Source organism: Antechinus flavipes, chromosome 6, assembly GCF_016432865.1.
Source record: "Antechinus flavipes isolate AdamAnt ecotype Samford, QLD, Australia chromosome 6, AdamAnt_v2, whole genome shotgun sequence".
Classification (NCBI taxonomy): Eukaryota; Metazoa; Chordata; class Mammalia; order Dasyuromorphia; family Dasyuridae; genus Antechinus; species Antechinus flavipes.
Genome location: NC_067403.1, coordinates 271,407 through 292,144, shown reverse-complemented (window position 1 = coordinate 292,144; position 20,738 = coordinate 271,407). Strand labels below are relative to the sequence as shown.

The window sequence follows — 20,738 nt, the reverse complement described above, 5'->3', positions numbered from 1 at the left end:
TGATTGATTTTTTTGGGACAGGCAACTGCATTGACTATTTTTTAAGTAGCTCTTCCAACACTATAGAGTTGTATTCAGGCACATCTGTGCCACAGGAGCTGGTCAGAATTGATTAAGGCATTTAGGAAAACAACCCATATAGAATTACAATCAAGGTGAAATTATATTCATGGGATTTGGTGATCCAAGGTGAGGACACATGTTGCTGATTATGTCCTGGATACAGAGTGAAACTTGAGTTTCTTGAGACCCTTGAGTGTAATGGACTCTCCAAGTAAAGGTCTGCAATGCTAGGGACTGTAAAACGTGAAGTAAGAGCATTAGTTCTGGTTTAATATGCGCCTTTTTTATATGGGTAAGTTTTCTTCTAAGGATTAACTTTGGGAGTGTGAGAAGGGAGATAGAAATGATAGGGGGCACTGGCTGCTTCCCTTACATAAGCTATTGCTCTATGAAGCAGACCAGGACAGCTGGCTTCTCACTTTGGAGAGGTTCAGGAGTTTGGGAACAGAACCACCTACCTGGATTGTAGAACCTCTGAGTGACCTGTCCTTGCAAGTCCAATGGTGTCCTGTAGGTTCTGCCATCTAGCAGGTGGTATTGCTCATTTAGAATGTGCCAGGTAAAGCTATAAGTATACAACCTTGAGTGTGGCTGAAGGGAGAGTGGAGAGCAAGACTTCAAAGGGGCCTTTCCAGTATGGCTCCAACGAAGGCTTTCAGAGATTCTAGCAGACCCAATCATAGGGCTGGATGGAGCTGAGCCTTGATTGAGATTCTCAAAGAATGGGACTCAGAGACAAGTTGGCAAGTCTCTGATAATGTCTGTAGACATTATCACAACAGAGTTCTGTAGGAGGCAGCATTAAGTTGATATGCTTTCACCCATGGGTACAGTGGTATCAAGGACCTAGCTTCTTCCTATTAGCTCTTCCATGAATTTAATAAGGGGTGGGAATTTAAGTATTCCATTAACTCTTTTTCCCATCCTTGATGACTGGGGGGTGAAAGGCACAATGTTGGCACTGAGTGATTGACCAGGGTGAAAGCATCTTAGGTAATAAAGCTCTTGTAAAATGGGTAAATCAATTACTATGTATTTCTTTAAGAACCCTACAAAATGGAATGATTTTTTTTTCCCCTAGTAAATTTGTTTCTTCTTAACACACACTGACTTATGAATGTTCTGGGGAGAGAAAAATCAGAGCTAAAGTACAAAACCATTGAACAGATTTAAAAAAAAAAAAAAGAAAAGAAAAAAAGTAGAGAACATAGCACATGTTTATTTACATTCTGTCTCCGTAGTTCTGTTTGTGGATGCAGATGGCATTTTCTGTGCAAAGTCTGTTGGGATTGCTTTGCATCCCTGAACCTGTGAGAAGGACCAAGGCTTTTATAGTTGATCATCATGCATTCTGACTGTTACTGTGTACAATGTACTTCTGGTTCTATTTGTTTTTATCAGTGTCAATGAAATTCCAGGCCTTTCCAAAACCAGCTTGTTCATCAATTTTACAGAACAATAATATTCCATGGTCTTCAAGTACCACAAGTTATTTGTCCATTTCCCAATAGACAGACACATATTTATTGTTCAGTTCTTTGTGACCACACAAAGAGCTGGCACATTGTGGTCCATGTCGGTCTGAAATGCTTTTTGTCTAAGAGGATTTTTGCTAGCCCAGAGGCTGTGCCAGTATGACAGGGGATCTCTCCCACCCACCGGGAAAGTGTACAGACCATCCCCAAAGCATATTTGAAATCATAGGCAGCTGGCAATTGAATGAAGTCCCTCTGCCAGGTGTGAAAGGGAGCTCCTGGGAGAGGAAATTGAGCCCAAGCTGCCTTCAGAGGCTTGGATACATGATGCTTGGGGCAGGTGGGACTCATCTCAGAGGAGGTGACAGCAGCTCTGGGAAACCTCCCTTACCAGTGTTTTTGGGCTACTCGCGCCAACTTGTTAGATGCATAAAGAGTGTAAATGCTACATCCACACTCACTTCCCACAGTCCTCTCTCAGTGTAGATGTCTCTCTTCATCACAAGATCATTGGAACTGTCCTGAATCATGTCATTGTTGAAAAGAGTCACATCCATCAGAATTGATCATTGTATAGTCTTGCTGTTGCCATGTATGATGATCTCCCTGGTTCTGCTCACTTCACTTTGCATGAGTTCGTGTAGGTCTCCCCAGGCCTCTCTAGTATCATCCAGCTGATCATTCTTTATAGAATAGTATTCCACAATATTAATGTGCTATGACTTATTCAGCATTTCCCAGCTGATGGGCATCCACTCAGTTTCCAGTTTCTTGCCACTACAAACAGGGCTGCAGAAACATTTCTGCACATGTGGGTCCCTTTTGCTCCTTTAGGATCTCTTTGGCAAATAAGCCCAGTAGAAACATTGCTAGTTCAAAGGCTATGCACCTTTTGATTACCCATATTGCCATAGCTCCATATTGCTTGACAGAATGATTAGATCCTTTCACAGTTCCAACATATACATTAGCATTCTTTGTTTCCCCCAAAAGCCTTTCCACATTGCTTACATTGAGAAAGTTTCTGTCCAATTTGGGTTCTTTGATATCTAATAAGAAACTCTCTATTTGCAAAAGCTTTCCAGTATTGATTACAGTCATAACGTTTCTCTTAAGTGTGGGTACGCTTGTGGTCAGTAAGACTAGATTTATGTCTAAAAGCCTTTCCACACTGGTTACATTCCTAAGGCTTCTCGGCAGTGTGGATTCTCTGATGTAAAATAAGAGATTCCTTTTTTCTTAAACCCTTTCCACATTGGCTACATTCATAAGGTTTCTCTCCAGTGTGCATTATCTGATGTCTAGTAAGATTTCCCTTGCTTCCAAAGGACTTTCCACATTCGTTACATTCATAAGGTTTCTCTCCAGTGTGGATTCTCTGATGTACAATAAGAGCTCGCTTGTTTATAAAACCCTTTCCACACTGGTTACATTCATAAGGTTTCTCTCCAGTGTGGATTCTCTGATGTAAATTAAGAGTTCCTTTTTGTATAAAACTTTTTCCACATTGGTTACATTCATAACGTTTCTCTCCAGTGTGGATTTTCTGATGTACAATAAGAGCTTTCTTGTCTCTAAAGGCCTTTCCACATTGGTTACATTTATAAGGCTTCTCTCCAGTGTGGATTCTCTCATGTACAGTAAGAGCTCTCTTCTCTCTAAAGGCCTTTCCACACTGATTACATTCATAAGGTTTCTCTCCGGTGTGAATTCTCTGATGTACAGTAAGATCTCCCTTTTCTCTAAAAGCCTTTCCACATTGGTTACATTTATAAGGTTTCTCTCCAGTGTGGATTCTCTCATGTACAGTAAGAGCTCTTTTGCCTCTAAAGGCCTTTCCACACTGGTTACATTTATAAGGTTTTTCTCCAGTGTGGATTCTTTGATGTCTAATAAGAGCTCCGTTTTCTGTAAAAGCCTTTCCACACTGGTTACATTCATAAGGTTTTTCTCCAGTGTGGATTCTCTGATGTAAAGTAAGAGATTCCTTTTTTCTAAAACCTTTTCCACACTGGTTACATTCATAAGGTTTCTCTCCAGTGTGGATTCTCTGATGTAAAATAAAAGATTCCTTTTTTTTAAAACTTTTTCCACACTGGTTACATCCATAAGGTTTCTCTTCAGTGTGGATTCTCTGATGTATAGTAAGAGCTCGCTTGCTTCTAAAATCCTTTCCACACTGGTTACATTTATAAGGTTTCTCTCCAGTGTGGATTCTCTGATGTACAATAAGAGCTCTCATGTCTCTAAAAGCCTTTCCACATTGGTTACATTTATAAGGTTTCTCTCCAGTGTGGATTCTCTCATGTCCAGTAAGAGCTCTTTTGTCTCTAAAGGCCTTTCCACATTGGTTACATTCATAAGGTTTCTCTCCAGTGTGGATTCTTTGATGGCTAATAAGAGCTCCATTTTCTTTAAAAGCTTTTCCACACTGGTTACATTCATAAGGTTTCTCTCCAGTGTGCATTCTCTGATGTAAAATAAGAGATTCCTTTTTTCTAAAACCTTTTCCACACTGGTTACATTCATAAGGTTTCTCTCCAGTGTGCATTATCTGATGTCTAGTAAGATCTCCCTTGCTTCTAAAAGCCTTTTCACAGTGGTTACATTCATAAGGTTTCTCACCAGTGTGGATTTTCTGATGTCTAGTAAGAACTGCCTTGTCTCTAAAAGCCTTTCCACATTGGTTACATTCGTAAGGTTTCTCTCCAGTATGGATTCTCTGATGTCTAACGAGATCACTCTTTTGTCTAAATCTTTTTCCACAATGGTAACATTCAAAAAGTTTCTCTCCTGTGTGGATTCTACGATGTAAACTAAGAAATGATCTATTTGTAGAAGCTTTTCCACCCTGGTAACATTCATTAGGTTTCTCTCCTGTGTGGATTCTCGATTGTACAATAAGATTTTTCTTTTTTATAAAACCTTTTCTACATTCGAGACATTCACAATGTCTCTCTCCAAGCTGGATTCTCTCATGTGTTGCACAGCTTTTTGTCCAAGTAAAGTCACAGGATCCATCACCCATGAACCACTGCTTCAGAGTTTCTACCACAGAATGGCTTAGCTCTGCAGGAGTTTCTTTCATTTCAAGTCTGATGTCTCCTTCCAAAAAAAAGAAAGAAAGAAAGAAAGAAAAGAGCAAACAATAAAGCAAACATAGTTATCTTGCACACACACACACACACACACACACACACACACTCATATATATTTGTATTCACTTCCCTCCATCAGAAGAGAAACTCAGTCGTTTTCTCTTTTCGTGGGCAAAGAAAAAATTGAAAATGGGCAGAACCAATCATTTTAAGATCCATTAGTTCACATCCCCAATATGATCTGATTTCTAAGGAGTTTCATGCACAATTATGGTGGAACCTCACAATAACCTGTGATAACACAAAGAGTGCCTTCAGTCTCCTTAGGTGCACAACTCAGGTCACCAGCTCAGAATGGCTGAGTGACTCGATCCAAATCCCAGCAGCTGAGACTAGAATTTACACCCTGTGAATGGGAACACTCTGCTTCCATTATTTCACAATCATCTCCACTCTTAATTCTCCCCTTTCCCTTTCATTATTTGTGCTTTGCCTCTTTTTCATAGACATGACATCCAGTGAACATATAGGAAATACTCAAATTGTTTCATGATCTGTCCTGCTTGTAAGCATAACAAATTTCCATGCTGATCACTTTCAATTTAATTTTTTTTCTAATATATTATATGAGATCATATTCGGCAGGCTAACACAGTTTTTGTATTTACATGAGAAGTGATTTTGTTCTGCCCCATAACTTTTCTTGAGATAGCTATTATTTCTTTTAAAAAAATTATCGTTATGTATCCCCTGCATATCCCAAGATACAATTTTTTTTTTAAATGCATGAAATCCTCCACCTCTGAAAATGTCTCAAACAGAAAATTGAGTTCCTCATGCTGAGATATGGAAGGATAGTGTAGCTGCAGTATGGTAGTCCTTTCCCTTTTAGAATCCCTTTCCTTTAAACGGTTGAGATAAAGATCCAAGGGATCTGACCAAAAAATGTCTTTGTGGCACCTTAAGTGGTGAATAAATGTCTGATTTGGTTATAAAGGTAGCTGTTCCATGGGCACAGTTCCATAAGACTTTCTGCAGTGATTTCTGTCTACTATGACCACCTGTACACTGCTGTGGAGGAGTGTGCCCTGAGCCCATGAAATTCTGGCTGCTTCTAAGTGCAAGAGATTCTTCTGGTTTCTCAACTTGAAATCAGATTGTTCCCAGCATTTAAGGAAGGTTGGACACTCATGTACAAATGGCCACAGGCTGGCAAAGTTTCTCAGTGGCTGTATTTCTCCGGACCATAGAAGTTCTCCATTCTGAGTTACCTAGCAAGCACATCTCATGAGATCTCTACTCACGTGAGCAAGATGTGCTAAAAACAATATATGTAATGGATCCTTGAGAGCCATTTAGGGCAACATTTGTCACGAGCCAACATAAATATAAATCTTTTTTTTTTTTATTTTTTAACAGTAATTAGCAATGGCTTTTGACTGGCTAGAGTTTAAAAAAATGAATTTCCATGTCTCCACAGGAACTTGTCCAATTCTTTTTTTTTTCCCCCTACATCATATATGTAAGACCATGTTCATCATATCTGTTTCAAAATCAGAATACAGTTACAGTGGATAGAATGTGGGTGGGGCCTTGAATCAGGAAGCCCAGGGTTTTATTCCCACCTCAGAACCTTGCAAGTCAAGTTATAGGACCTCTGTTAGATTCAATTTCTTTATCTGTAAAATGGACATAATAATATCACTTAAGTCCTCTGGTTCTCATGAGGATGAAATAAGACAATGCAGAGCATGGCACACAGGGCTGTATAAATGCTATCTGTTTTATTTCACTTTGGCTCTTTCCTCCCCAGTTCTACTCCCCTTCTTAAACCATCATGATCCTCACCAATTAATGATGCACTGGGGCACTAAATTATTCAGTTTATCTGGTGCACAGTAGGTCTCTCACAGTTGCTGGAACTGTCCCAAATCCCAAACAAGGACTTCTTACAGGATGACAGATGAGCAGTGGAAGGGCCTTACAGGGCCTTGGAGTGGGCCCAACTCATTTTATGGAGTAGACAGCCAGATTCACTGACTAGCCTGGACACAGATGCCAAGAAATATTCAATAAAGAATACTGAATCTGGCCTTTCTCCCCAAACTGAGCATGTACTTCAGGGTAACTCCCAGAAGCCTCTTGTAACCACAGCTCTCATATCCCTGCTTTCATTTCACTCACCTGCAGAGCATCTCCTCAGGCCTTCTTGGTCCAGCATCCACAGTGCTTCCCTTTGCTCAAAATAAGAGATCGCCTCTTCTCTGGGAACTGGAAGCCCTGGGCATGGAAATCAGTAAGAGAAGAAGATGGAGCTAAGTTAGTCATTTAGTTCTCCTTAGGGAAAAGTGAGGATCCAGAGCTGCTCCAAGCTGAAATTCAGCCCCTGATGTTCAGACATATCAGTCAATACTCAGCCACTGGGGCCTGTAAAGCAAGTCACCCAAGGCAGGGTGTGCCCACTATTTGTACAGCTTCCTCTGAGAGAGAGCCAACAGCCCTTCCAATCACCTGCTGTGCTGTAAGGCTCCCTTCTGACAGAAACTTCTGATCCCAAACCTGGGTTGCTAACTTTGTGTAACTCTGGGCAAGTCAATTAAATTGTTTGTTTTCCTGTTTCCTCAACTCTGAAATGGGGATAACAATATCACCTGACATGAATTTTTTTAAAATAGCTTTTTATTTACAAGTTATATGTATGGGTAATTTTACAGCATTGACAATCGCCAAATCTTTTGTTCCAATTTTTCCCCTCTTTCCCCCCACCCAGTCCCCTAGATGGCAAGATGACCAGTAGATGTTAAATATATTAAAGTTTAAATTAGATACACAATAAGTATACATGACCAAACCACTATTTTGCTGTACAAAAAGAATCGGACTCTGAAATATTGTATAATTAGCCTGTGAAGGAAATCCAAAATGCAGGCATGCAAAAATATAGGGACTGGGAATTCAATGTAATGGTTCTTAGTCATCTCCCAGAGTTCTTTCGCTGGGCTTAGCTGGTTCAGTTCATTACTGCTCCATTGGAACTGATTTGGTTCGTCTTATTGCTGAAGATGGCCAGGTCTATCAGAATTGATCATCATATAGTATTGTTGTTGAAGTATATAATGATCTCCTGGCCCTGCTCGTTTCACTCAGCATCAGCTCATGTAGGTCTCTCCAGGTCTTTCTGAAATCATGCTGTTGGTCATTTCTTACCAAACAATAATATTCCATAATATTCATATACCACAATTTATTCAGCCATTCTCCAATTGATGGGCATCTGTTTCCAGTTTCTGGCCACTACAAAGAGGGCTGCTACAAACATTCATGCACATACAGATCCCTTTCCCTTCTTTATGATCTCTCTGGGATATAAGCCCAGTAGAAACACTGCTGGATCAAGGGTATGCACAGTTTGATAATTTTTTGAGCATAGTTCCAAATTGCTCTCCAGAATGGCTGGATGTGTTCACAATTCCACCAACAATGTATTAGTGTCCCTGTTTTCCCACATCTTCTCCAACATTCCACATTATCTTTCCCTGTTATTCTAGCCCATCTGACAGGTGTATCATGGTATCTCAGAGTTGTCTTAATTTGCATTTCTCTGATTAATAATGACTTGGAGCATCTTTTCATCTGGCTAGAAAACAGTTTCAATTTCTTCATCTGAGAATTGTCTGTTCATATCCTTTGACCATTTATCAATTGGAAAATGGCTTGATTTCTTATAAGTTAGTCAATTCTCTATATATTTTGGAAATGAGTCCTTTATCAGAACCTTTTACTGTAAAAATATTTTCCCAGTTTATTGCTTCCTTCTAATTTTGTCTGCATTAGTTTTGTTTGTACAAAAACTTTTCAGTTTGACATAATGAAAATTTTCTATTTTGTGATCAATAATGATCTCGAGTTCTTCTTTGGTCATATATTCCTTCTCTTCCACAGATCTGAGAGGTAAACTATCCTGTGTTCCTCTAATTTATTTATAATCTCATTCTTTATGTTTAAGTCATGAACCCATTTTGACCTTATCTTGGTGTATGGTGTTAAGTGTGGGTTGATGCCTAGTTTCTGCCATACTAGTTTCCAATTTTCCCTGCAATTTTTGTCAAACAGTAAGTTCTTATCCCAAAAGCTGGGGTCTTTGGGTTTGTCAAACACTAGATTGCTATAGCTATTGACTGTTTTGTCCTTTGAGCCTAACCTAGTCCACTGATCAACTAATCTATTCCTTAGCCAATACCAAATGGTTTTGGTAACTGCTGCTCTATAATATAATTTTAGATCTGGTACAGCTAAGCCACCTTCATTTGATTTTTTTTTTCATTAATTCCCTTGAAATTCTTGATCTTTTGTTTTTCCATATGACCTTTGTTATTTTTTCTAAGTCATTAAAATAGTTTTTTGGGAATCTGATTGGTGCAGTGCTAAACAAATAGATTAGTTTAGGTAGTATTGTCATCTTTATTATATTTTATCACCCTATCCAAGAGCATTTAATATTTTCCCAATTGGTTAGAGCAGACTTAATTTGTGTGAAAAGTGTTTTGTAGTTTTGCTCATAAAGTTTCTGATTTTCTCTTGGCAGATAGATTACTAAGTATTTAATATTATCAATAGTTACTTTAAATGGAATTTCTCTTTGTAACTCTGACTGTTGGATTTTGTTAGTGATATATAAGAATGCTGATGATTTATGTGGGTTTATTTTGTATCCTGAAACTTTGCTGAAGGTGTGGATTATTTCTAATAACTTTTTAGTAGAATCTCTGGGATTCTCTAAGTATACTATCATATCATCAGCAAAGAGTGATAATTTGGTTTCCTCACTGCTTACTCTAATTCCTTTAATCTCTTTCTCAACTCTTATTGCCAAAGCTAGCATTTCTAATACAATATTGAATATTAATGATGATAGTGGGCAACCTTGTTTCACTCCTGATCTTATTGAGAATGGTTTCAATTTTTCCCCCATTACATATGTGCTTACTGGTGGTTTTAAATAGATAGTGCTGATTATTTTAAGGAAAAGTCCATTTATTCCTATACTCTCAAGTGTTTTTAATAGGAATGGATGTTGGATTTTATCAAATGCTTTTTCTGCATCTACTGAGATGATCATATGGTTTTTGTTAATTTGGTTATTAATATGGCCAATCATACTGATAGTTTTCCTAATAGTGAATCAGCCCTTCATTCCTGGTAAAATCCTACTTGATCATAGTGTATTTTCCTGGGGGTGATTTTCAGTAGGCTTTTTGCTAATATCTTATTTAAAATTTTAGCATCAATATTCATTAGGGAGATTGGTCTATAATTTTCTTTCTCTGTTTTCAACCTACCTGGTTTAGGTATCAGTACCATGTCTGTGTCATAAAAGGAATTTGGTAGGACTCCTTCATTCCCTATTTTATCAAATAATTTGTATATAGCATTGGGGCCAATTGTTCTTTAAATGTTTGGTAGAATTCACATGTAAATCCATCTGGTCCTGGGGATTTTTTCTTAGGGAGTTGATTAATAGCTTGTTGTATTTCTTTTTCTGAAATGGGACTATTCAAGCAATTTACTTTTTCCTCTGTTAATCTGGAAGCCTATATTTTTGGAGGTAGTCATCAATTTCACGTAGGTTATCAAATTTATTGGCATGAAGTTGGGCAAAGTAACTCATTATTTCTCTAAATTCCTCTTCATTGGTGGAAAGTTCTCCCTTTTCATTTTTAAGACTTCTAATTTGATTTTCCTCCTTCCTTTTTCCTAATCAAATTTACCAAAGGCTTATCTATTTTACTGTTTTTTTCATAGAACCAACTCTTAGTTTTACTAATTAGCTCAACAGTTTTTTTTTTACTTTCAATATTATTAATTTCTCCTTTTAATTTTAGAATTTCAAATTTAATATTTGATTTGGAGTTTTTAATTTGGTCTTTTTCTAGTTTTTTTAGTTGCAAGCCCAATTCATTGATCTTCTCTTTCTCTATTTTATTCAAATAAGCCTCTAAGGATATAAAATTTCCTCTTATTACCACTTTGGCTGTATCCCACAAATGTGTCTTCATTGTCATTATCTTGAGTGAAATTATTAATTGTGTCTATAATTTGATGTTTCACCCAATTATTCTTTTAAGATGAGATTGTTTAGTTTCCAATTACTTTTTGGTCTATTTACCCCTAACGTTTTGTTGAATGTAGTTTTTATTGCATCATGATCTGAAAAGAAAGCATTTACTATTTCTGCCTTCTTGCATTTAATTTTGAGGTCTTTAGGTCCTAATATATGGTCAATTTTTGAATAGGTTCCATGAACTGCTGAGAAGTATATTCATTTCTGTTTCCATTCAGTTTTCTCCAAAGATTTATCATACCTAATTTTTCTAATATTATAGTTACCTCTTTAATTTCTTTCTTGTTTGTTTTGTGGTTTGATTTGTCTAATTCTGAGAGTGCAAGGTTGAGATCTCCCACTATTACAGTTTTGCTGTCTATTTCTTCTTTCAACTCTCTTAACTTCTCCTTTAGGAAGTTAGATGCTATACCACTTGGTGCATATATGTTTAATATTGATATTGCTTCGTTGTCTATGCTACCCTTTAGCAAGATATAGTTTCCTTCCTTATCTCTTTTGATTAGATCAATTTTTGCATTTGCTTGATCTGAGATAAGGATGGCTACCCCTGCTTTTTTGACTTCACCTGAAGCATAATAGATTCTGCTCCAGCCTTTTACCTTTACTCTATATGTATCTCCCTGCTTTAAATGTGTTTCCTGTAAACAACATGTTATAGGGTTCTGACAGTCTGCTATACGCCTCTGCTTTATGGGAGAGTTCATCCCATTCACATTTATGGTTAAAATGACTAATTCTGTATTTCCTGCCATCTTGTTATCCCCAGATTATGTTTTTCTTTTACTTGCCCCCCCCAACCCTCTTTCTCAATTTTAAACTTATATGTCCCACTTGTATCACGATGCTCACCCTCTTTAGGATCCCTCCCTTCCCCCCTTTGAATCTCTTCCCATTTCTTGTACCCTTCCCTTATTACTCTTTTTCTTTTCCCTTTTCCTCTCCCCCTTTTTAATGAGGTGAGAAAGGATTTTCTGTAAAACAAGTATGTCAATTATTTTCTCTTTGAGCCAACTCTGATGAGAGTAAGATTCACACAATGTTCCTCCCCCTCTCTGAGTTCCCTCAGATATGATAAGTTTCCTTTGCCTCTTCATGGGATGTAGTTTCCCTCTTTTTATCCCCCCTTTCCCCCTTTTCTGACATTATCCCTTTTCCACTTCTACTTTTTTTTTTAATATTATATCAGTAAAATCAAATTATACATGTAGTCTTTTTGTATATCCACAACAGAAATACAATTCTCAAGAGTTCCTTTTCTTTTCTGCATCTCTTGAGTCCTATGGTTGGAGATCAAATTTTTTTGTTTAGTTCTGGTTTTTTCCTTAGAAACAAAAGGAATTCATTTGTTTCATTGAATGTCCATCTTCTTAACTGGAAGAAAATGCTCAGCTTAGCTGGGTAGTTTATTCTTGGCTGCATTCTGAGTTCTTTTGCCTTTCGGAATATCAGATTCCAGGCCCTTCGATCCTTTAATGTGGAAGCAGGCAGATCCTGGGTGATCCTTATTGTGGCACCTAGATATTTCAATTGTTTTTTTCTGGCTGCTTGTAAAAAATTTTCCTTAATCTGATAGTTCTGAAATTTGGCCAATATATTCCTTGGAGTTTTATTTTAGGGTCTTTTTCAGAAGGTGTTTGATGAATTCTTTCAATGCTTATTTTACCTTCTGATTCTATTATCTCTGGACAGTTCTCTTTGATGATTTCTTGTAAAATAGCTCTTTTTTTCATCATAATTTTCGGAAAGTCTAATAATGCTCAGATGACCTCTCCTAGATCTATTTTTCAGGTCTGTCATTTTTCCAAGTAGATATTTCATGGTTTTTTCCAATTTATCATTTTTTGGGTTTTGCTTGACTGATTCTTGCTGTCTCAATGAATCATTCGTTTCTATTTGTTCAGTTCTGATTTTTAATGAATTATTTTCTTCATTAGCTTTTTTCACTTCTTTCTGTATATGTCCAATTGAGTTTTTAAATGAATTATTTTACTCTATGGAATTTTTTCCCATTTCATTAATTTTTTTTTTTTAGTGAATTATTTTCTTTTTCCAATTCACAGATCCTACTTTCTTTCAAGTTCTTTGTCTTTTCCAATTCACAAACTTTACTTTCCAGAGACGTTTTTACTTTTTTTCAATTCACAAATTTTGTTTCCCTGCACTTCCTAGGAATTTTTTACTTTTTCCAATTCATATTTCAAAGCTTCTCTTTCCTTTCCCCATTTTTCTTCTAATTCTTTTTTGAGACTTTTAATGGTCTCTTCTATGAAAGTGTTATGTAAAAGGGGACAGGTAACATTCCTCTTTGGGTATTGTCTGGTCACTGTTTTCTATTAGTGTCTTTGGGGTTGCAGACCTGCTCTTTTTCTGTATAGAAACTATGGATAGTCCTTTTAATTTTTTTACTCATTTTTTAAAGCCTTTAGGGTATGCCTTCAGGGCAAGGGGTTATTTGCTAGTAAACTCTAGGGCTTCAGGCTCTGAGGTGTAGAAGTGCTCTGAGTGAAAGTTTCCCCTTCCCCCAACCAGAGGTGATTTAGCTAGGCTGAACTATGGATGTACCCAATGGAGCCCTGCAGTTTAGCAACTGCCCTAATGCTAGAGACTAAGTGGTGAAAGTGTCCCTGCCCCAGGCCAGAGCCCCTTGTGGGCTGTGGGTATTAGCAGCTGACCAGCAAATAGCCCGGTTCAGATGGAAGTCTCTGCCCAGACACAAATCACCCTGAGAAAGTTCTATTGCCCCAAGCCGAGCCACCAACTGCACAGATTAGAGGCTGCCCCGGGCTGTGCCCCCTGGAGGTGCAGGTTCGCAACTGCCCCAAGGAAAAACCCCATACAGCAGGTTGGGGCTGCGAGCTTGTGCTGCAATCTGTGCTCTCACTTCCAGTTAGAGCCTCTAGTTCTCTCCCTACCTGCGCTGATCTTCAGCTGGTGAATTGTTGTACTTCCAATCTTTATGAGTTGTATCAGTTAAGTCTATTTTTGAGGCTGAGTATAATATTGATATTGAGGGTAAGAGAGGAGCTTAGAAAGTTGCATGTGCCTTCTCTGACACCTTGGCTCCGATCCTCAACATGAAATGTTAAAATGAGGTTAAAGTGACATGATATTTTGTTGTACTTTTAACTTATAAACCAGCATTTCTTTATCATAATATAATTAAAAAGATGGTTGCACATGACACAGAAAAATCCACAACACACAACACTATTCCTTTCAATTAGAAAAGGAAATTATCAAGTAAATCTTTTCCTTCCATTTGTCTACACTCAGTTTAGAGATGTCTGCAAATGCATAGAAATGTAAAATTACACTATCCATATTTCTGAGTTTTTCTCTCTAGATGCAAACAGCATCTTTCTTGATTCATCCTCTGTCATAAATTTCAGTCCTTACAATCATCAAAATAACTTACTTGCTGGAAGTTGTTCTTAAACAGTATTGTTACTGAATTGTAAAGAAACATGTGGTAGAGCACCTGGTAAACAGCAGGTAGAAATATGTGCTTATTCCCTTCCTTTCGTGCTGGAATATGAGGGCAATGTAAAGGCAGATTAAGGTGAAACTTCCCATATGAAGGACAAGCAGGTGCTTTGGCTACAAACTGACGCTTGCTAAAAAGAATAATATTCCAAATATTGGATCCATATGAAAAAGGAAGGAGTTGAAAGAAAAAGGAAAAGGAAAGGCTGAGCAGTTTTCAGAGCTTTGGTGGACAAAATTCACATCCAGGTAGAGGCTAACCTCTAAGATTATTAGTTCCATGTTTGAGATGCTTCCCCTGATTTAATCTTTGACCTGGGAATGGGTAAGAGAGAGCTTCGGGAACAACGAAGGACATCCCCAGGTCCTGTCACACAATAGACCAGCCCTTTCCCTTCTGTTCCCCCACTGCAAATCCTGTACACTGGGCAGTAAAAGTATTTCCTTTGATTGCAGACTTGCAATTATCAGGGGACGTGCCCTTACCCAAGGAGAGCAAGTTCCAAGCGTTCTCCACCATGACCTCCTTGAACAGCTCCTTCTGAGAGGGGTCCAAGAGCCCCCACTCTTCCTGGGTGAAGTCCACAGCCACATCCTTGAACGACACAACCTCCTGCAGCATCAAAAGTCAGAAGATGTGGGGCTGAAAGATCCCTCAGAAGGAAAGAGCTCAACCCCCTCCAATTTACAGGAAGAAATGGAAACACAGAGAAGGGATTTGCGCAAAGATCATAGGCTTTCTGACAGAGTCAATTCTTGAACCACTGGTCATAAAGAGACTGATTGAATTTTGGATCTGTGGAAATAAAGCTGAGAAGTGACTTATTACGGAATGCATAAGGAAGGGCATCCTAGGGCCACAGGGCATATTCCCTTAATGAATTCTTCTATACTCTTCATTGGTAACCCTACTGCTCATGCGATCCTATTTCTCACTCTCTGTGCCTGTTTTACCTCTTCCTTTTATCAAGGGCCTCTTCACCAAAATAAACACCTTTTACCAAAGAGAATTGCCAATGTGAATTTGACACATTTACATCCAGCTAAGAATTGCTTCCCTCAACTTGTCCTGATCTATGTGTATGGCACATTTCACAGTTTGTTTCCTTTATTCTATTATTTCACTTCTAGACAAGAGGGTTTAGAAAAGAAGGCGTCTGTGCAGTTGGTCTACAAGGAGTGGCAGAAAACTCCTACAGCACAGCCCCAGAATAGGGACCTTGGAGTATTTAACTGCATGAAGTGTCAAGGGAAAAAAATCCTGTGAGCAGAGCAGCTATGTTCCACAGAACGGAAATCTAAGGAAAACAGCCAAGGAAGGTGGACAATGAGGAAAGGGAGAGAAATCCTTGTTAAAAAGGGGAAGAAAAATGGACGAAAGTAGAAAACTAATGAACATGATAAGTTGAAGGGCAAGAAAGGGAGGAGAATCTACAAGAGAACTAAGAGGAAAAGGGAGATGAAGAAATACAGAATGAGATAAAGTAGAAGGGTGAACAAAAGTCTAGAGTAACTTGAAATAAAAGACTTACGGCATCTTCTAAGTGGGACAACAAGGGAATATGCATATTTCTTTTCAACATATGGAACTTTTACAAAAATTAACCATTGGGATTTTTGTATCCCAAATGATCCCAGACCCAGATGAAAGAAGTCAGAAATATTCATTATATGCTCTTATTACCTAAAGATATAAAATGAAAATTGATTCAAAGATGACCAACAAAAAATACAAAGCTAATAGGAGATTTACCTGAGTCAAAGGACAAATCTTAGAAATGATAAATTTGTAAAGGAAAATGAAAATGATTAATTAAACCATATCCCAAAATTTCTAGGGTTCAGCTGAAGCAAGCTTTGTAAGTTGGGGAGGGGAGAGGAATTAGACATACCCTCACACATTAAGAATATAAAAAAAGAGATGTTTAATTGAATATGCATTCAAAAAAATTAGAAAAAAATAAATGAAAAACTGAAAATAAGTACAAATAATGACATATTAAAATTAGAGGGGAAATAGATTGAGATTAATTGGATGTAAAAAAATGACAAACACCAAAATGGCCTCTTTGAAATGATTCAAAAAGTGGAGATCATACTTGGCTAGTATGATCAAATGTAAGAGAGCATAAAATCCAGTCACTGAAACAGCATATGGCAAAGGTGAAATGGGCACCCTCCTTTGGGTGCCTTTATGCTTTCATGTGAATAGAGCTCCTGATGGTCAAAAGAAAAATTCTCAGATTTCTTTCTGCATCTACCTTGGACAACATCAGCTTCCTGAAAGAGATGTCCGAAGGAAAATTCCCAGGAAACCATCGCCAAAATGCAGAGCTGCCAAGTCAATGAGAAAAAGCCTGCAGGCCTCCAGAAAGAAAATCCAGTACAGTTCAAGTACCAAGGAGCCACCATTAGTTCCAGACACAATTTGGCAGCAACTTTCATTAAGGAGCAGAGAATTTGGAACAGGATATGACAGAAGGTAAAGGATCTGACCTTATGGTCAAGAGCAAATTATGAAGCAAAACCAAATGGAATGCTTTCAGGGAAAAAGCACCTTAATGATAGTCCTTCAGAGGGCTCAGTGGTTAGAGCACCAGCCCTGAAGTCAGGAGGACCTGAGTTCAAATCCAGCCTCAGACACTTAACAATTCCTGGTTGTGTGACCATGGGCAAGTCACTTAACCCCAACTGCCTCAGCAAAAGCAAAAAGAAGAAGAGAAACAAACAAAAAGGTCTTCACAATGGCAAAAGCAAACAGTCTCTCCTCCCCTTCCTTTTCCACTCCCCTGCCTCCACCCACCAGAATCGTCATTTCCTATACAACACATCAGGACTTGCACAAAGAGTGGGCGGGGGCCATTCTTTCTCCAAGCTTATATATTAATAGAGTATGGTCCAATTACTATTTAGCCTCACCTGCTTGGGACCTCAGTGCATGAATTCAAGCCTCAGCCCATTGCAAAAGACCACAAATATAGAAAACTTACAAAGTGAAGTCCCGTGAGGAGAAACACAAAATATAATCCAGAATGAACTAGTCTCAGGGCCTCAAAATAAAAGGAAGAACTAGTTATATACAATCATAGTGAGTGGCATGTGTTCCCTCTGATTCCTATTTGGGCTCACAGAGGGAATCAAAGAAGAGTAAAGCGGGGAGGGATTCTGTTATGTCTGGATGATCTTAAGCAGAGACTGGAAAGAGGGGAAGAGGGTGGAGAGAGAGGAGGGCTAGGAAATGTTGTCTCTGGCAAGGAGGGTCCGGGACTAGAAAGCTCTACAAGCAAGGGGGTGGGGACATCTGAGCCTCAGTCATCTAGTCAAAGGAAGGAAGAATTCCCAGGACATAGGCAGATGAAAGAAACAATGCAGTTTATTCCTAGTGAATTGACTGGAGTCCGTAACTCTTTGAGGTCAATCCAGGGTCTGCTGAAGCCTAGGGCAATCATGATATCCAAACCTGGAAATGCCATGACACACAAATGTGACTCTTAATCCTTCTTTTTCTCCCAGTTGTTCTCATGGTCTCTGCCAGTTCCTGGCACTCTGTACAGGGGAGCTTAAGTTAAACCAGCAAAAAAAAACAGTTGGTGTAGTGCTTGGGGCCCAGGAACAACAGAGGTGAGGATGAGAATCCCAGCAGCCTCTTTTAGACAGGAGAGATTGGTCCCTGTGCCAGGGCAGGTTTTAGAAGCACCAGAGCAGCGGGATGGCCCAGAGCTCAGTGCTTATTGGCAGGAACCCAGGAATGGTCAAGGGGAGGGTTTCAGGGAGACCTGGGAAGGTTTGGGGGACCTGAGGCAGGAGGACAGGAGCAGCCCAGAGGGACAGTTTCTGTTCTGATAACCAGGAAAATGGCTGGGGAAGCATCAAAGCTCGGCTCACGACCTAAACAGGACAAACTCTGCTTGAAGAGTTTTCTAGGAGCTTCAGGGCAACATGGCAGAGGAAACCAGGAGGAGGAGGGACAAACTTTGCGTGGAGAAGGGTACTGAGCAGGCCCAAAAAGAGCAGACCTGCTCCTCTGGAATGGAGATTCATGATGAAATAGTGGACCTTGTCAGTCCCTTATAATGAGGAGGGTGAAGTGGGAGGGGTGTGTGTGTGTGTGTGTGTGTGTGTATGTATCTGTCCATCTCTCGAGTCCTAAGATGCCAAGAGTCAAAGGATGTAGTTGGGCAGGGCAGTGTTACTACTGGTTCCCCTGTTTTTGTATAGAAACGACCAATACATCAGGCCCTGGCAGCTCCACAGCCCATCCTCCATGTTTAAGGAAACGGCTGTGACTGTTGCTATTGGTCAGTTCTGGGAATGGACTGCACTCACCTGAGGAGGTCCAAGGCTCCCAGGGCCCATTCCCTCTGGCTCCAGGCTCCCTGTGGAGATAGCAAACACCCAGAGTGACTCCTCTTTCTCAAGTTCCTCCCTTTGGCACCTGGTCTTTATCTCAGGGTCTTGCTGTTACCACACTTGAGGGACCTATAAAAGTGACAACAGCCAAAGCTCTTACTAACAAAGGTCACAGCTAACCAAGAGGAGCTTTAATTTTCAGCCTCTCTGAAAACCCAGAGAAAGCCAGGAACCCCCAGGAGAGTCACTCCCTTTTTTTTCCTCTGCATAGAAAAGCCCAGCTTCCCCTCATCCTGGTCCCAGGCTGACTGCCTTTGATTTCATGGCCTGGGAGAATGCTGTTTGGGGCCCTGACAGTAAATCTGTTGTAATTTCACCCCACTTTTGCTGTTTCCCTTGACCCAATTCCTGGGCCAGGCCTAGGTCACCAGAAGAAACTGGAGAGGGAGAAGGCTCCCAGAGGAGGAGAGGACTTTCCCCTCCTTTTCTCATCAGGAGGCAAGCCTATAGGGATTCCTGGTGGAGTCTGATGTTCTCCAGGAGTTACAAAGTCCCAGTCCCTCCTGGTTGGGGAGAGACTGTATCCTAAAGAACAATGTGGAGAGGGTCAGGATTGGAAAGGGAGATTGTCTGAAAACTGCTCCCCTCCTTTTACTTCTTTTCTGCCTACTCTCTCCATTGTCCCTCACGCATAGAGCTACAAGGGTGTTTGGGATCCCCTTCAGCTTCCATGACTCCTGAGTCAAAGTTCTCCCCCTTCTATCCCCGAGCGATCCTCTGCCTCCCCGCCACTCAAATAACACACACACACATTATTTTGGACAACAGACTGACTGCTTTGGGGAAGAAGGAGAAAAAGTGGGAGGTGGAGGATGGGGAGGGCTCTGGAATGGAAACCCCAGGAAATGACCAGGTTAAGCCTGAGCCTGAGAGACAAAATTCAGTCTCGTGTTGAACTCTGAGGGCTCAGAGAGAAGAAGGGCCAGGGAAGCAGGAGGTTTGGAGAACAGGGCTAGGGTCAGGGAGGAAAGACAGACCAAAGGAGAACATGGACGTCAAGGCCAGTGGGGTGAGAAGTGTTGGACAGCTGAGCTTAGGTAGGGAGGAACTGTGCCCTGAGGTGTACCAAGGAGTAGGGGAGGGATGCTGGGACCTTCTGGTAGAGCTTAGGCTTGGAGTAAGGCAGGACGGCAGAATCTCTGAGGGGGAGATGGGATGGGGAGACGGGACAGCTGCGTCCTGAGCAAACGGCTGAAATTATGACCAGAGTCTGAAGTCGGGGAAAGTGAGACCCAATGGGAAATATTGGCAAGTTTGGAGAGTGATTCGGGGTCTGGAAAAGGTTAAGGGTGGGAGCGCTCATCCTACAGGCAGCCTTGGTAGAAAGGTGTGTTCCTGGTAGTCATGGACGTACCCCAAGGTTAAAGGAGGAGACCAAAGGCCAGGGCAGCCAGTGGGAGTCGGGAAATATGGAGCATGCTGGCTCAGACCTACCTGGGAGATGCAAGCATAGGCTTGGGTACAGGAATGCCGAGAGATCTTAGGTACAAGGGAAAAAAGAGGAGAGCCCTGAGCTCGTTGGGGAAAAGGGAGAGACCCGAGCTCCCAGGAGCAAACGGGGAGAGATCTGAGCTCCAAAGGGGAAAAAAGCAGAGACCGGAGGAACTCGCAGGAAAAAAACCGGAGACAGAACAGAAGTCCCAGGGACAGGAGAGGGGACTGGAAAGCAAAGGAGGCGGGGAAAGCACTATGATCCCAGTTCAGACTTCCTGTTTCCGGACAGCCCAGTCTGGGCGGGTCTTCCTGGTTCATAGAGCCCCTCCCCATCCCTCCCCCAGGATTCTTGAGCCCTTTCCTCCAATCACACTCAGGGCCTGGACACATTTTGCTGATTATATCTTGGATACAGAGTGAAACTTGACTTTCTTTTTTTCTTTTTTTTTTTTTTTTATTTTTTTTTCCTTTTTTTTTTTTTTTAATAACTTTTTATTGACAGAACCCATGCCAGGGTAATTTTTTACAGCATTATCCCTTGCACTCACTTCTGTTACGATTTTCCCCCTCCCTCCCTCTACCCCTCCCCCAGATGGCAAGCTGTCCTTTACATGAAACTTGACTTTCTAGAGAGACCCGTGAGTCTTATGG

The 20,738-nt window shown here is 40.2% G+C and overlaps 1 protein-coding gene and 1 long non-coding RNA gene across 2 annotated transcripts in view; one reads left to right on the top strand and one right to left on the bottom strand.

Annotated features, from left to right (window-relative positions):
* LOC127540044 (uncharacterized) overlaps nt 1-20,738 on the top strand; it is a 132,996-nt gene that overhangs the window by 53,220 nt on the left and 59,038 nt on the right. The gene's annotated exons all lie outside the window — the stretch shown is intronic.
* On the bottom strand, nt 1,263-20,482 carry LOC127540036 (zinc finger protein 260-like). Its single transcript, XM_051964562.1, has 5 exons — nt 20,088-20,482; nt 18,570-18,722; nt 14,730-14,856; nt 6,821-6,916; nt 1,263-4,643 (listed from the first exon to the last, which is right to left on the bottom strand). The coding sequence occupies exons 2-5, from the start codon at nt 18,597-18,599 to the stop codon at nt 2,722-2,724; spliced, it is 2,175 nt and encodes a 724-aa protein (XP_051820522.1). The 5' UTR covers nt 18,600-18,722; nt 20,088-20,482; the 3' UTR covers nt 1,263-2,721.